This window comes from Ipomoea nil, unplaced genomic scaffold (assembly GCF_001879475.1).
Source record: "Ipomoea nil cultivar Tokyo-kokei standard unplaced genomic scaffold, Asagao_1.1 scaffold1421, whole genome shotgun sequence".
Classification (NCBI taxonomy): Eukaryota; Viridiplantae; Streptophyta; class Magnoliopsida; order Solanales; family Convolvulaceae; genus Ipomoea; species Ipomoea nil.
This window is the reverse complement of record NW_017617849.1, coordinates 776,413-792,598: the sequence shown is the minus strand read 5'-3', so window position 1 is coordinate 792,598 and position 16,186 is coordinate 776,413. Positions and strand designations below refer to the sequence as shown.

The 16,186-nt window shown below is 36.6% G+C and overlaps 4 protein-coding genes across 6 annotated transcripts; 2 read left to right on the top strand and 2 right to left on the bottom strand.

Moving 5' to 3' along the window:
- The first annotated feature begins 1,414 nt into the window (after nt 1-1,414).
- Nucleotides 1,415-5,803, top strand: LOC109188057 (probable WRKY transcription factor 20). Its single transcript, XM_019338552.1, has 6 exons — nt 1,415-1,887; nt 3,119-3,301; nt 3,640-4,156; nt 4,241-4,400; nt 4,481-4,636; nt 4,984-5,803. Exons 1-6 carry the CDS (start codon nt 1,552-1,554, stop codon nt 5,471-5,473), a joined length of 1,842 nt encoding a protein of 613 aa, XP_019194097.1. The 5' UTR covers nt 1,415-1,551; the 3' UTR covers nt 5,474-5,803.
- A 148-nt stretch (nt 5,804-5,951) lies between these two features.
- LOC109188059 lies at nt 5,952-7,521 on the top strand. Its single transcript, XM_019338556.1, has 2 exons — nt 5,952-6,822; nt 6,916-7,521. The coding sequence occupies exons 1-2, from the start codon at nt 6,618-6,620 to the stop codon at nt 7,494-7,496; spliced, it is 786 nt and encodes a 261-aa protein (XP_019194101.1). The 5' UTR covers nt 5,952-6,617; the 3' UTR covers nt 7,497-7,521.
- A 61-nt stretch (nt 7,522-7,582) lies between these two features.
- On the bottom strand, nt 7,583-10,213 carry LOC109188058 (scarecrow-like protein 21). Of its 3 annotated transcripts, none has more exons than XM_019338554.1 (3): nt 10,099-10,213; nt 9,948-9,990; nt 7,583-9,433 (listed from the first exon to the last, which is right to left on the bottom strand). In XM_019338554.1, exon 3 carries the CDS (start codon nt 9,392-9,394, stop codon nt 7,790-7,792), a length of 1,605 nt encoding a protein of 534 aa, XP_019194099.1. In that variant the 5' UTR covers nt 9,395-9,433; nt 9,948-9,990; nt 10,099-10,213; the 3' UTR covers nt 7,583-7,789. The 3 variants fall into 3 exon arrangements, with proteins under 3 accessions (XP_019194099.1, XP_019194100.1, XP_019194098.1); XM_019338555.1 differs by lacking the exon at nt 10,099-10,213 and having other exon boundaries at nt 7,583-9,293; nt 9,327-9,433; nt 9,948-10,092; XM_019338553.1 differs by lacking the exon at nt 10,099-10,213 and having other exon boundaries at nt 9,948-10,092.
- A 3,947-nt stretch (nt 10,214-14,160) lies between these two features.
- LOC109188202 lies at nt 14,161-15,235 on the bottom strand. The gene is made up of 4 exons (XM_019338772.1): nt 14,843-15,235; nt 14,682-14,731; nt 14,516-14,597; nt 14,161-14,390 (listed from the first exon to the last, which is right to left on the bottom strand). Exons 1-4 carry the CDS (start codon nt 15,141-15,143, stop codon nt 14,344-14,346), a joined length of 480 nt encoding a protein of 159 aa, XP_019194317.1. The 5' UTR covers nt 15,144-15,235; the 3' UTR covers nt 14,161-14,343.
- Nucleotides 15,236-16,186: the final 951 nt, after the last annotated feature.

The window sequence follows — 16,186 nt, the reverse complement described above, 5'->3', positions numbered from 1 at the left end:
CTATTTCTAAGGTGTTTTTGCTTTGGTGATGATAGGGAATTGGAATTTGATGGAGAACAAAAAAGGTGAAACATAATTGTTGTTTAAAGCTTTCTTGCTTCTTTTTATTTTTTATTATTGAATTTATTAATTAAAATTTTGTTACGTAACGAAAGAAATCGTATGTACCACCTGAGAGAGTGCATACTGACTAACTCTCGCTTCTAGAGAGTGTGCACTAAATAAATCTTGTTCATGTATAATAACTCACAAACTACATAAAAAGACTCCAATACAATGAGCTCGGCCAAAAAGATGTTGAGCTTAATTGAACTCGTAACTTTTAAGTATGAGAAGCATATTTTACCCGCTTGATTCCATTTTGATGATTAATTAAAATTTTGATGTAGCAGTTATGACACGTCAATATATTCATATTTAATTATTATACCAAATGTTATAATGTAGGGGTCTAATTAATAAAAAATTAATGTACAAAAACTCAATTAAACAAAATGATATAGTACATAGACTTTATATATGTGATTTGATATTTAATTATCAATTAAATTAATGTACCCGTGGGCTGCATGCCTGCATAGGATCGTGGTCGAGACTAACTCGGAATCAATGGTTCATGCCATAAAAGAGGAGTCTGAGTCCCGTACGAAAGCTGAAACTTTAATCACTAATTGTAAAGCCATCACGAACCAGATTCGAGATATTGATATCATCTATGTTCTATGGGAAAACAATCAATGTGCAGACTACCTACCCAACTTGGGACAAATAAGAGAATAGGGGACGGAGATCTTGAGTACTCAACATCTTAAGGGCATCAAGGCCTTATTGGAGAAAGATGCTAGAGGAGTAGCCATGAAGGAGAATTTACTAATCTTGGAACCGATTGATCCCTCGGACCAAAAAAAAAAAAAAAAACTATTAAGTTAATTCTCATTTTCAAAAAAAAATAATAATCATTTTTTTGCTTTTGAGTTTAAAATTAATTATATTCTATTTATTTAAAATGTGTCAATTTCTTATATTTAGTTGGTGAGAGGTTTTTTTCCTTCAAATTTCAATTTTTAGATTATTGAAAATTTAAATTTCTCTCATGCAGAAAGTATATGAACAGATACTACAATGTAATAGAGTCAGTAACATTCAAAAAAAAAAAAATTCTCTCATGCTTTAAAAATTTCAAATTCCTTATTTTTTAAATACTACTGACTCTATTACATTGTAGTATCTGTTCAAACATATTTTTTAAAAATTTCAAATTCTTTATAACATTTGTAAAATATTTATTGAGCAAACAGTAAAATATAAAGTATTGTTTTATTCATGAAAGTCATTTAAATTTCATTTTTGGTGTATTTATTTCGACACTGTAATGGAAGGTAAAGTAGACAATGAAGGACATGGCAGATCTAATCCCAAATAAGTCAAACCGTATCCAACCGTCTTTCACTGACAAAGCCAAACAATGCACAAAATCATGACACTTCACTCCAAATTACCAAACTACCCTTCTGCCGAATTTCCCGAAGTACCCCCACCTCCTTCCTCACCATGCTTTTCACCGCCTCTCCTCCCTTCACCCTCTCACCTGAATCCTCAATGGAAGACTCTCAGTCCCACTCCCACTCTCAGTCTCACGCGCAACACCACTCCGGTGAAGACCTCGATGATCTCCAGAGCAGTCGTGTGATTCACGCCGGTGATGGAAGCTCCGATGCCGCCGACGCCGTGTTCTCTCGCAGCGTCGCCGGATCCAACTGCGGCGCAAGGTACAAGCTCATGTCTCCGGCGAAGCTCCCGATCGCGAGGTCCGCCGGTATTACCATCCCCCCTGGCTTGAGTCCGACTTCGTTCCTCGAATCTCCTGTTCTTCTCTCTAACATCAAAGTTAGTTTCTCTCTCCCCTTGTCTTTACTCGAGACTGGAACTTATTCCTTTTCTCTACTTTCTCTATTGATTTTTAGTATTTTGTAGCTTCAGATTCGGATTCGGTGCGTAGTTGCCTGTCCTTTGGTTGATAAGAGAATGAAAAATGGATTAATAAAATGAACATTTACATAATTTTAATCATTTTCTTGCTTTGCTTTCTAGCTTTAATTAGTTTATCTGTTGCTAGGAAGGTGTACAGTTGTGCTGTCGTGAACTGGAGTGAACTATACACTTCTGAGTTCTGACTATCTTATACATTAATTAAATCACTCAATAGTGGTTTGTTGCATCAGAATTCAGAAGACTCGCAGTGGAGAATTTGAGGAATTCCTTTATGCCATTGCGACTTTGTTAAAGTAATTTGAATTATTGATTGGATGTTTGGTTCTTTTCATTTCGTGCAATTTGTTCCCTTGATTCCTTTTCCTATATGAGTGCTAATTTTTTTTTTTCCTTCTCTTTTTGAGAATACATAATACATAATTTTATATTATACATGTGGAGAATTGCAATCCTCTTTGTACAATTCCAGACCGTTGGACCTCTGATGCTCACACTGGGGCTATATTTTATTGGATTTGTTACAGAAGTCTGCCTCTAGATTTTCCTAAAAAGAGATTCTTTTTCCCTCTCGACTAGAAGCTGACTAGGCTCCAATGTTGTTTCTTCGCATAATGGATTTTTCCCTTTCCTAAAGGTGGCTGAGCTTTTTTATCGTGTTGTTCCATGGGGAAATGGACGTTGGTGACGTATATGTTCTGATTGAACAATGGCATCGTGATAGTCTTTATTTATTCCATCTTTCTCATTAGTACACGCAGAATTCTGATATTTGTGGGATTTTAGTGAGATTGCTTAGATGTAGTCAAATACGATGGTCATTGAAAGAATGATCACATTTGAGGCTGTCCTAGCTTCCCTTCTTTGTTAGACAATCTCCTTTTCTGCCCTAGGCTCCAGTAGAAGAAAAAATAAGTAGAAACACACTGACACGGAACTCTGATTCTCTGAAGGAAGAAAATTTCTTTATGGTTTCTTCTTCAGAGGGAAGGAAGAGTGAAGGCAAAAGGGGTAGGGGTCCCGGGAAGGCAAAATCTACATGATATAACTTTGAAATTTTGTGAGCTAGCTGCTAGTGAGAATATGTTTTTGATCACCAATTTTCTTAATTGTTTTTGTATTCTTGCAGGCAGAGCCTTCTCCCACCACAGGATCTTTCTCAAATCTTCATTTGATGCAAGGCTCTGGTGGCTCTGCTGCATTTTCATTTCCGGATAGCAGAGCTTTTAGTGAAAGAAAGTCGAGCAACTTTGAGTTTAGGTTTCCCATTGGATCAAGTTCTACATCTGCATCAACATCAATAGAACATATGGTAATATCTAATCACTATGTGAAAGAATCTCCAAGAGGCTCAATATTTTTTTGAATTAGTTAAGAAGATGAAAAAGCAAAAATAAGATCACCATTGACTGTTTTCATTTTTTTGTCCCTTAAAGAAGTTACATTGGCTTTTGTTTACTCGCAGTATATTTGTTCATATTATTCTCCCCTATGCACATATAATTTTGTGCATTGAGAACCTTCAACAGGAATTCGCGCATTGCAATTCATGTCAAGTCATGCAATTAGCATCTTTTATTTATTTATTTATTTTAAAAAAACTGAATTTGATTGTTGATGCCCACCGTAATGCTCTGCATTGTAATGAAGACATCTGCAGGCTTGAACCAGCAGCAAAGTGAAACTCAGAGACAAGTTCAAAATCAATTCGTTTCTCAGTCATTGGTCCCTTCATCTTTGGTCGAATCTTCAATTCCTACATCAAATGGATTGAACTTATCTTCAGCTGTTGCGCTGCATACTTCGTCTGTCGGTACTGATGCAATTGAGTCTGATGGCCTAAATCAGAGGGGGAAAGCAGTGAATGCTGATCAGTCTTCTGTCACAGCTGAAAGATCATCAGATGATGAGTATAACTGGCGAAAGTATGGCCAGAAACTTGTAAAAGGAAGTGAATTTCCACGGAGCTATTACAAGTGTACGTATCCAAATTGTGAAGTGAAAAAGATATTTGAACGCTCTCCTGATGGAAAAATAACAGAGATTGTATACAAGGGTTCACATGATCATCCTAAACCCCAACCCAGTCGTAGATTTACTCCTGGTGCAATGATGCCCATCCAAGAAGATAAATTTGAGAAAGAATCATTTTTCAATGGTCAAGAAGGTAATCTATTTTGAGCTAATTTACATTTCCTACACTGATTTTTAGACAATGATATAATTTTTCTCATCATGTCTTTTCTTGAAGATAAGTTCAACTCCATTGCCCAGACTGGTCGTCCAGAACCAAGTGGGATCCCCATTCTTTCACCACAACGAGTAGATGATGATAGCCATGAAGGTGCAACTTTACTACTGCAGGGTACTAATGATGACACTGATGAGGATGATCCATTTTCAAAAAGAAGGTAAGCAATAAGCCTGTTATATAGGCTTAATTTTTATTTTCATGGCAGTATCTAATGAGTTACCTGAAAACCTAAATCAGGAAGATGGACGGCTGTGTTGATATAACACCAGTGGTTAAGCCTATCCGTGAACCACGTGTTGTTGTTCAAACTGTGAGTGAGGTTGATATATTGGATGATGGCTATCGGTGGCGTAAATATGGACAAAAAGTTGTCAGGGGGAATCCAAATCCCAGGTAAGGCTACATATTTTGATGTTTTGGTGGTTTAACGTCTTGTACACCTATACTGCTGCCTCCTTTGGTAGTGTTATCTCTGGATTTGAGGTTTAGGAAACAAGGGGAGGCTTGTCCTCAATTTTTTTGACATTGCTGGTTTACTTTTTCAAATTTTATGAATTCATAATAATAGTTGCTGCATATTAGAAAAACTAGTGGTGGTAGCAGGGATTATTCCAGTGTTTTTTTTATAATAATTCTTGACAGAATGGTGGTAACTTCTAAATTCTAATCCATACCTAGTTCTTCTTGCTGATTTTACAAGTTTGCTATACTGAGTGTTGGCTTGTTCTTACATAATGCAGGAGCTATTACAAGTGCACTAATGCTGGATGCCCAGTCAGAAAACATGTTGAAAGGGCTTCCCATGATCCCAAAGCTGTTATAACCACATATGAGGGAAAGCACAATCATGACTTACCAGCAGCAAGGACTAGCAGTCATGAAATGGCAAGCACAGCACCCGAAAGTGGAATATCCAGAGTCAGGCCAGAAGAGAGTGACGTGATTAGCCTTGATCTAGGGGTTGGTATTGGCTATGGCACTGAGAACAGGACCAATGACCAGCTTCATTCACTGGCTCCAGAAACTGTCCCAACTCAAGTTCTAGCTTCTGGTGGTGGAATGATGGCAGTTCAAGCACCAGCAATTGCCCGCTATGGTATTGTAAACGGTGGTATCAACCGATTTGGGTCTAGGGAAAATCATGTTCAAGCACCTGGCTTTGAGACTCTACCTTTACAATCGTCCAACCAATGCCCTCAAACCCTTGGACGAATACTTATGGGCCCATAACTGTCTTGCAAACCAAGCTATAGGCGCAGTAACAAAAAGCCACCAATGTCTTGATGGATGACTGGCTATATCTCTAGTCTAGCCTACATATTTTAAGAACTAATGTTGTTGTATAATACCCTGTCTTTGTTCCTTCGCAACCACTTTTCTCTGTAATTAATTGGCTGTCCTAGTTCCTATAGGAGAAACATCTGAAATGTAACATAATATGGAACCCGAGCGATTGTTAGCCCCAGTGTCTTCTGTGCAAGTCATGGCAATTTTTGTCTCTTCTGTACGTGTGAGATGAGAATTTTTATGTGATGCAAATAGCTTGGAGTCCTTGGAATCTGTAGCCCCCTTAGCATGGAACTTTTTTGTCATCTCTTTAAACTTTTATCCTATCTTTGCTGTATAGATAATAAATGCAAGTATTATCCTTTAGACATTGCTATTCTTTATCGCTCAAGGACGTAAGGTGTATAATTTATGTGTTTTTATTTTTCTGTAGAGGATTTTTTTTTTTTTTTAAATTACATGAACACAATTATAGGTTCTAATGGAATTTGGGAAGAGGTTGCTAGGGAAAGTTATTTGCATTAATGACTTTATAATCCTTTATTATATTCATTGACCATTCGAGAACTTTGTGGTATACTTTTTGGGCACTTATTGTTTTGATAAATTTATTTGTATTGTATTAGCCCAACAGCAGTTTTGTAGTTTTGTGTATCAGCTAAGTATCAATGTAGCTTTCCAGGCTTCTTGAGAAAGGCCAAGCAACTCATAATTGGGTCTTTACTCTTTATGCATGCATACAAAGTATATAAATTCATCTTTTGGGTCTTTTAATGCATGCATACAAAGTATATAATAAATTCACTTTTTGTCCATTGTCTTCAACTGTTGCAGGGAAAACTGAAAACGTGGTGGAATGTACTCCCCAAAAACCAACCCAGCCAGTTGTGTTTGACCCTCAAGGGCTTCTGCATATATACAGGTTGGGTAGAGTCTCTGAGAAGTAAAGATGCAAACTTTGATGCAATTGTGAGTTTCAGAGGTATGTTTTGACTTCTAATTGTGAGTTTCAGAGGTTCTGAAAATGGTTTTCTAGCTGATTTGCCATTGCCAGAACGAACATGAAAAGCTGAGGTTCATAGAAAGCATGGCACAGATGCATTCTATGTGGATATCAGTGAAGAAAAATATCAACTGTAAATGCAGGCTGGCAGATGTAATTTGCCACCTACCAAAACCAGCTAATTGCAAAGGCAGCCACTTTCACAACTCAGAAACTGGGCTCACTCCTCAAATCCTGTGTGCCAAGCAATATCTTATATCTACTATGCAGAAGCAAAAACGGTTTCATGGTAACTATCCTATACACCTCTGCCCTTGTTTTCAAGTAATTTGTACACTAGTTGCCTAGAGTGATAGGAAACTAAACGCGTTTTGTGCCACAGAACTGGAGGCTGGGAACCCATCGAGGAACATAGTTGAGATGATCTTTCGAGCTGCTTCTAAAAACCCATCAAAGCATCCCAGGTTAATAAAGAGAGTCATGAGAGTGAAAAACACAATAGATGTCTTGGATAGATTTGAGAAGTACAGAGAGGCGGTGAAGAGCAGGTCTTGTGAGATGTGCAAGAGCCACCCAAGAAGCATGGTGGATGGAAATGAATTAATGCAATTCTATGGCACAACAATGACCTGCTGTAACAAAGAGAGGACAAAAATATCCGACCTTTGCAAAGACCCCAATTGCCGTGTTTGTAGGCTAATTCAATCTGGTTTCAACACTTCATACAACAAGAAAAATGGGATCCGGCTCAGTACAAACAGCGATACCCTCTGTGAGGATACAACCGTAATCTCTAACAGGAACAAAGCCAAGAGGGCAGTGATAGTTTGCCGCACCATTGCTGGCATAGTAGAGAAGGATCAAAACTTGCTCGAAGAAGATGGACTGGATACAAAGCTAGAATATTTAACTGTAAAAGACCCTAGTGCTGTACTCCCGTGTTTTGTTATAGTTTTCTGCTGACTATCCTTGTATAACCATTCAAACCTTTCTTGTGTCGCTAAACAGTATCTACAAAATTCATGTGTATGTATAATGTGTGTGCCGCATTTAGACTAGAAAAGTAAACTTTATGCCATTGCCATGGTACAACATAGATATAGAAGCAAACTGTTTTGATACTTTGACATTTTTAGGAAGTCTTAGAGCAAATCTGAGGTCAACAGATATGAAACAACCTAATTAAAATCTAACATAAGAGATATTAGTTGGATGCATTTACCTACCAAATCAGAGACTCCAAGTACAATGGGAATTCATTGCCACGCACAAGAGGCTACCAAGGCTCTGTTCATCCAACCGAGATAAAGAGCCTGATCTCTCTCCTCAAGTGTATAGTCCTTGCAGTAGTTCTCCAGAAGTGTCTTGATGGTGGCGTTAACAGAAGAGCTTAATGGGTAAGGTGTAAAACCGGCCATTGAAAATCTCGACCTCCATTTCTCGAGAACCTCGTGACGCTCCACTCGTTCCTCCCCTTCACATGCTAGAATATTGACAACTTCCCGAGCCAAGCAATGTTGCTCGACGTTTATACGTTCCTTATGGTCCCTCGGCAGAGCCACGTCTATTGATTCGAACACGGCTAGGTAATAGTTTAGTGTCTCCACGAACCGGGGAAAGAACGGGACTTTGTTTGTATCTGATTCTTGCTCCACGAGGGTCACGACTTTGGGAAACAAGCTCCTGACCATCCTCACCAGTCTGTCTCTGTGGTTTTGCGTGCCAACGTCCTCGTCTGGCATATGGTGCAATACGAGTGGAAAGTTCACAGCCAGAGCTTCTCCGGGTCGAACGTTTAGATGCTCAATCTTGACGTCAGCACATGAAGCAGCCACGGGTCGAAATTCAAACGGGACTTTGCATGATTCTGCAAGTGTAGACAACCTCTTACCCACAATCTCGAGCCCTCCTCCCCTGGCATGAGCCGATGTAGAGTCATCAATCCCTGTAATGCAGATCTGAGGTGGCCCACCAGGTCGGGCTGCAAGGGCGTGGATTAGGGTAATCCACTGGGTACCCTGAGAGATTTGGAAATCAATGATATGAACTCTCTCTTCATCTTTCATGGCATCAACGATTGCTCCATTGGCAGACAAATATCCAAATTTGAAGAACGGGCAGACTTCATAGAGCAAGTACATGTACGAGAAGAGCTCGTTGCTCGTAGGCTCTTTACACCTCAAGGCCTTATAGATAGAGCTTCCCGAGGAGGCTAATCTCGCAACCATACCCTCCAACATATACGCCCCTAACCGCTGTATCGGTTCACCACAAACCGAAACCATCGTCCGAAGCTCTGACATCCACCACTCGGCTCGTGGAATATCGTTATCTTCTATCGCCTTTGCACAGGCTACAAGCGATTCTTTCAAGCCCCTACGAGAAGTTATCCCCATCATCTCCTCTAACTTCTCCGCCTCTGATGACATCTGATCAGGATTGCCCATATTACTGCCATATGCTTCTGAACCATGGCCAAACATCGCAGATTCCAGCTCTCTTAGTTTATGCTTCAAGTCATTTTCATCCGTTAAGCTAGACTTGCTAGCTGCCGAGTGGTAGGTCTCCTCGGGAGAATGATGATGCACGTCTGCAAGATATAACTGCGAATCTTGCTGCAGAATGCCACTTGTATCAGACAAGAAGCTATCAGCAGTATAACTGTGGCCCGGGTAACCATAGGACATAACATCGTGATACTGGTCGTTAGTTTGAGCAAAGAATTCTGCGCCCCCAACAGCAAGAAACTGGTTATCTAGACCACCGGGAGTAGGTAAGCAATAGGACTCGAGATCCTGCACTGGTTGGTTATAGAACCTTCGAGACCCATCCATGTTCATATTGTTCTGAGATGGCTGCATCTCAGTTAACTCAATAAGTGATTTAGAAATTAGAATGGCCTGCAAAATTCAACAAGGTTATGTTATGTTAACCCCCCAAGTTCCCAAACTCCTATTTAAAACATTTGCAGCCTAAGTAAGCATGTTATGAGTGCAAAACCCAGAAATTTCAACCCAGAAAACTTCCTTAGAAAACACTTTGAACTTCAAGAAGTATGCCATTCATAAGCAGATGTTAATTTTTTCTTCAATACAACAGAATGGAGGAAAAAAAAAAAAAAAAGCACTACAAAACCCCATCTTAGGTGAACTAATATGTTCCCTAGGATTGTCTGAAAATCATAATCCAGCAAAAAAGGCAGAAAAGGGCAAGAAAATTGCAAAAGAGAGCTAGAACCAAACAACAAATAATACTCCTGTAATAGAATGAAATTGGAGAGAAAAAACAGATATTAGATGTAAAAAAAATCCAATCTTTTCAAGAACATGAAAATTTCAGAGGAAACCCAGAAATCAGCTAAGCAGATTAAAACAAGAAGACTGATAAATCAGAGGAGATAAGAAACACACTTACCCGGAATTGTGGAAGTGAAGTCAGAAATTAGACCTCAATCAAACTGCAATAAAGAAAGGGTTGAAGCCGACATCAGACAAGGAATAGCAGCGTTCACAAATTATCAGAGCAGAGAATAAGAAATCAAGTTGAAATGAGTAGCCCAGAATACCTGCGTCAAGAATTTCAACGCGTATGATATGATTATAGAATTGACTTGCTGGTATTAATAGTCAGCTCTCGATTTCAGACAAAAAGCTTGACTGTTGTTTTGGTATTTCTTCCTCGTTTTTATGCTTATGGTCAGCATTTAATATTGTCGCCCAGAGTTTTGAAATATTTATTATTATAATAAATGCATTGAACTGAAACGGTTGGAGGGATGGTGTTAAGTGTTAACGAATCAAACTTGGAGGAGAGGAGGGTATCCAAAGTCCTAAAATTCCAGTTTCGAACATAACAACAAATCTATTTCTATTATAGATCCTTATCAATTTTTGTGCGTAAATAAACAAAAGCAGAACAAAACACCATCGCAGTAATTCCCATCTATCAATTTAGTTATCCATTATTAGTTCATTCAAATTAATCTCTAATTGATCTCACAGATTAACTCACTGGTTCAGTATGCTGTATTTGAAAGAAGATACCAAGGTTGAAATCTCAGTGGCTGTGTGGGATTATGCCCAAAATGGACAGATCCCTTGTAAGCACGAACACAGAACACTAGCTGAACCATTAAGCTATGGTAATTTATATCTTCTGTTCAATCGATGATATGTGGGGCCCTTAGAGTTGGGGATTCAATTTTTTGAGAAAATAAAATAATCTCTAATTATACAAAATTTACAAAATTCAGTTCTCTAAAAGATTAAATTGAGTAAATTTTGCATAATTGATCTATAAATTATATTAAATGAATTGATAGTTAAAAATTATAGCATAGTTTAAGAGTTTATTTTGGACATTAACTCTTAAAAAAGAAAACAACATAAATAAACGTACTTTCATGACAAAAATATCCTAATTACTAGCATTTCCTAGTTCGATGTACTTAGCTTGAACAAGGTTATTGGTAATTAAGGAATTCATAATTACTCCGTATTTATTTATTATGATTTGTTTAGCAATTCATTGATGGTATTAACTGTATCACATTAATAATACGGAGTAGTTTTTTTCTATGAAAATATATTAATTGCTACATTGTGATTTAGTGACACGAAGTGACTTAAAATCTCAAACAAACTACTTTTTTTTTTATGGGTTTTAAAGTTGTTGAATAAATAAAAAAATAACATACAAGAATAATAATCTATTTTTATCCCTGTTACTTTTTTTTTTCCTAATAATTAAGTGTGAAAACTAATATAGGAAGGGCACAGCTCTTCCACTGTTTACCCTTCAATAAACTCTTCTAGAATCTAGTTAGTTTTTAGGAAAAGTAGTTGTTTACAAAATATAGAAATTAATTATTCTATTAATTTAAAAAAAAAAAAAAAAAGTAAAACCCTTTTTTTCAGAAAGGCTGTTCATTATGTTTGTGTGATTGTATCAACTGTGTGATGAGTAGGGTGCCATGATTCATTTGTCCCTTTTAAGTGCAAATCACATGCAACCACATGCACATTATATCATAATAAAAGTAAATATAAAAAGTAAAGAAATAAAAAATAAGAGAGTTGATTACAATATAGAATAAAATGTGTTTCCATGTTTTCAATGAAGGTTTGGGATGGAGTTTAAAATGATCAAGATGATAAAGAAGATCAGTAATAATTTTTTTTTTTTGAATGCAAGATCAGTAATAATTTAAATATAAAAAAAAAAAAGAAAAAAGAAATAAGCACATTGTTGGTATATATAGATGTTCAATGGACACATACTCTTCACATCTCTCATCACGTAGGTGATCAGGGTGGTCGTCACTCGTCATTCTCCAGTAATCTAATTATTATATTAAATTTTAAAATGTTTTATCTTTTTTTTTTCTTTTTTTTTTTAGAGTTAAAAACTCTCAAAATATCATCCATCTTATAATATACTTCTCATATAAAGTGTGTTGATTTATATACAATAAATAAAATCATTCTCTCTTGTATTTTGAATTTTGATGTGGACTTTAAAATTGAATACAACAAATAAGGTGCAAGTCCTCCTATATATATACAACAAATTAAAATTGTACTTTTTGCAATATTCTATATAGACAGTTGTCTAGGACTCTAGGTGTTGCGCCTTTTATAGATTATTGTTTAATTTGATTGCCATTTAAGTGACTTGACATTGACACCAACTTAGCTTCCTCTTTAAATCCGTTTTGCACCAAATAATTGTAAAGTATCTAGAATAATAATAGAGATAAGGCACAATTAGCTTACATATAGAAGAGAAAATAATTTTATTTTTAGGTGACAAGAGAAACTCGCAGTCATTACTCGATAATATGCATTGGACTGATTTTGCTTTGTGATTGATAGGCATATACGTAATCGCACTCGAGCTATGAAACAATGTCACCGGTCGGCTTGACTTCATCGCTGCGCAACCTTCTCAAGACCGATCGGCTCCGAGCCCGACCGAGCGATGTGAAACTCCCGACCGGCCGCCTTCTCCCAGTGACAGGCTATCTAGGTAGCATTGGGATGTACGCACCACGTGTGAAGAGCCCCTCAGGCGGGGTGCCGACAGCTGCATGCAAGCCACGCATCCACCATGTCAAGGACCTGGGGTGTATCCCCTCAACTCCTATAAATACCCACATTATTGTTGCGGATGAGACTTTTGACTCTTCGCTTGACCGGGAGCTTCTTGACCCAGGCCACTGTTGTTAGTTCCCGAGCTCAAGTCCTAGACAATCGTACAGTATATACGAGTCACCGTATATACACTATCAGTGATACTATCTAGTAAAGGACCACACGGAGGTAAATTAGCGTAGATTATCTGGCTCATAGCTGATCGGCTCAAAAACCAAGAAGCTAATACCAAATAAAATCCTTATATTATTAGAGTTTTGCTAAAATACGATAATGGCATAATATATAGTACACAAATGTTGGCTAAGCTAGCTAGCTTGCTCGGGCTAAATTTATCTCGAAAGCTTGATGTTGGCAAGACCGCAAGATTACATGAAAGTTTCAAAAGAATTTAATTTTTCTGTTAATGGTGGCATGAGTTGCAAGCTTGTAACACGTATAAAAGATTGTCGAGTTTTTTTTTTTTTTTTTTTTTTTGGTGGGTACTTTTTTTGTAAATGTGGTGTATGTGAATTTATTTTTAAAAGTAAAAGAGTATTGATTGCATAGATGTAAAGAAAATCGTGAAAAAATTGTAAAATTAGTTATCTGTAAGTATGATCACTTTTACATGACGTTTGGTTGGAGGGAATTTAAATTCCCTTCCCACTTAATTCCCACCTAATTTCAAAGGCCATAAAATTCATTCGTTTGGTTGGAAGGAATTGCAATTCCCCCATTTTCATGGAATTAAAATCTTATGTACTCCCTGGATTTTAATTCCTGGGATTTTGGGAAAAAAAAAAAAAGTCGGAGACAAAATTATCCCTCCTTTTTTTTTTTTAACCTAAAATTAATACTACAACAAAAATGGGCATTTTGGACTTTATACTACTTATTATATTCCCTTTCAATACCAATGTTTGGTATACATGGGGTGTAAACCAAACACTGTAATTTAAATTCTCACTTTATTCCTAGTAATTCATCTCCCATGGAATTACAATTCCTTTCCTACGTAATTCCTTCCTTCCAACCAAACGCGCTGTTAGGGGGTGTTTGGTTGAGAGGAAGGAAATGAATTGCAATTCGGTGGGAAAAGAATAAGGTATGAATAATGTAGAAATTCAAATTACATTGTTTGTTAGAGAGGAATAGAATTATCAAGGATGAGAATGAAAAAGTGGTATAAATACTAACATGTCATTGTGTAATAATAATAATAATAATAATAATAATAATAATAATAATAATAATAATAATAATAATAGTAGGCCCTTAGGATTGGGGTTCAGCCTTTTGGAATAATAATAATAATAACAATCAACAATAGTATTTTTGTTATTTTTTTTAATTTTTTCATTTCTACAAGCATTGAATTACAATTCAGGGATAGTTTTTATTGAATTACAATTCAATTACAACTAAATTACATCCAATCAAACGCCTTCTTAAAGCGAGAGAATGATAAAAGATATCCTAAAAGTGAGTCAAAATTTGTTGAGTAAGACATACATACACAAACAAGTACAAATTCTACATTATATTTTTGAATATACCATTAATAAGACATCATCATTATACGCATCTGTAAAAAGGAAGTAATGATTAAAGAAGATGATAAGATGGATGATGGGGAGAATGAATTGAAGACACTCCACTGCACCCATTTTCAATTTTCAACCAGTGAAGAATCTTTTCCAAGATTGCCATGGCAAAAATCCACCTGCAGTTAGTAAGTATATATTGCATATGGAGAACAACGTTAAATAATTTAATCACAACATTAAATATAATTAAGATTATTAATTGATCGGATGGTGTGAGATAGATATGATATGATGTTTGTACCGCAGGTAGGGCATCGGAAATAATCGGTTTCTCTAAGAACAAGGCCGGAGCCACCACAAGTAGTGCATCTCCGCTGTGCCACCTGCAATTATAGTAAAAGAATATTATTGGAAATTTATTTTGTTTTTAATATATAGGTGTAGGCAGGGCAGGGCCGGTGACGTACAATTCTCTTTCCGAACTCGATTCCGGCAACTATGAACGGTGTAACTCCAGCTGCGCATATGCAAAAATCACACTTCCAACTTCAACTTCAATTCGCTCCCAATTAAAATTAAAATTAAAGCTAAACTAAGGCAATTAACTAACAATACTATACATACATACCAATAGTCCCGACGATGATTTGCCAGGTGATCTCCACCGGAGTGGCGGCGGCGTCTGATGTAATAGCTGCAGCAGAAATTACGTCGGTGACGGGGTGGATTTTTGGTGCCAATCTATATGTATTATTATTATTGCGTTTGATGCAGTGGCGGTGATTATTGGCGTTGTAATTTGTGGAGATTGGAGAATATAATGAGTTTGTAGTGGAAGGTGAGATGAAGGGTGGTGGTGTTGGAGTGGATATGGTGGTGGGTGGCAAGACGGAGAGGCGGCGTGCGGGGAGTGAAGCTACAAATTCCATTGTGTTTCTCTTTTCTTTTTTAATTCTGAATTTTTTCCGGCCGGTGTATGATAAGAATATGTGTCTGCAACCACAACCACTGAATACCACTGGAGCTGCCAGTCTACCCACGTCGGCGGTTTTTTTTTTTTTTTTTTTTTTTTTTTGTGGCCAATTTTAACATTAATTGATTAAGTTGTCAGAGGGAATTACTGAGAGTATATGCCATGAAAATAAATGTATAAATGATCTGTTTTTTTATTAAGATATTTGATTTGATATATTTAGTTTATATATCAGGTTATTTAATTTGTAAGTCCTTTGATTTTTATATGTTTTAGTCAGGCTATATAAATGATTAAAACGTGATTAATTATATATGTACACTATATGAAATAATTATATTTGTGTTTAATCAAGTCCTTAATTTGGTTGATAATTTAAGGTGCAAATCGTTTACTAACATGAAAATTTTTCCAATTTTCTGAAATTTTGGATAATAAAAAAATAAAAAACATGTTTATTAGTACAATTTTTCATTTTGAAAACAAAAAGCACTTTCCAGTTTAATAGAAAACTAGAAAACTTTTTAAAAAATTATTTTTAAAATGAAAAACAAAATCATATATCATTTATTTGGCTATATATCACTATAACCACATTCTGACAATTATCTACTTTTATATATATATATATATATATATATATATATATATATATATATATATATATATATATTACTATGATTATTCATTATCGTATTTGCACGTACTCATGATGGTCGAGCTCAGACTCCTTGTGCTCGTGGTGGCCAAGCTCGAGCTCCTTGCACTCGTGGTGGTCGAACTTGGGCTCCTTGTGCTCATAGTGACCGAGATTGGGCTCTTTGCACTCGTGGTGGCCGAGCTCATACTCCTTGTACTTGTGGTGGCTGAGTTTGGTCTCATTTAAGTTTCTCGAGGTGAACTTGGTAAGACATGAGCTTGGATTCTCTGAGCAAAATGAATCCTTCACCATGAGCTCGGTATGTCACGAGCCCGACTTTTCGAAATGAGGCGTGATCT

Excerpts from the sequence above, each read along its gene's own strand:
- LOC109188057 (XM_019338552.1), top strand. The coding sequence starts at position 1,552 with ATGCTTTTCACCGCCTCTCCTCCCTTCACCCTCTCACCTGAATCCTCA. Across the intron at positions 1,888-3,118 it reads TTCTTCTCTCTAACATCAAA|GCAGAGCCTTCTCCCACCAC; the intron begins GTTAGTTTCTCT and ends GTATTCTTGCAG. Across the intron at positions 4,401-4,480 it reads GATCCATTTTCAAAAAGAAG|GAAGATGGACGGCTGTGTTG; the intron begins GTAAGCAATAAG and ends AACCTAAATCAG.
- LOC109188059 (XM_019338556.1), top strand. The coding sequence starts at position 6,618 with ATGGCACAGATGCATTCTATGTGGATATCAGTGAAGAAAAATATCAAC. Across the intron at positions 6,823-6,915 it reads GAAGCAAAAACGGTTTCATG|AACTGGAGGCTGGGAACCCA; the intron begins GTAACTATCCTA and ends TTTGTGCCACAG.
- LOC109188058 (XM_019338554.1), bottom strand. The coding sequence starts at position 9,394 with ATGCAGCCATCTCAGAACAATATGAACATGGATGGGTCTCGAAGGTTC.
- LOC109188202 (XM_019338772.1), bottom strand. The coding sequence starts at position 15,143 with ATGGAATTTGTAGCTTCACTCCCCGCACGCCGCCTCTCCGTCTTGCCA. Across the intron at positions 14,732-14,842 it reads AATCATCGTCGGGACTATTG|CTGGAGTTACACCGTTCATA; the intron begins GTATGTATGTAT and ends GCATATGCGCAG. Across the intron at positions 14,391-14,515 it reads TTTCCGATGCCCTACCTGCG|GTGGATTTTTGCCATGGCAA; the intron begins GTACAAACATCA and ends TACTAACTGCAG.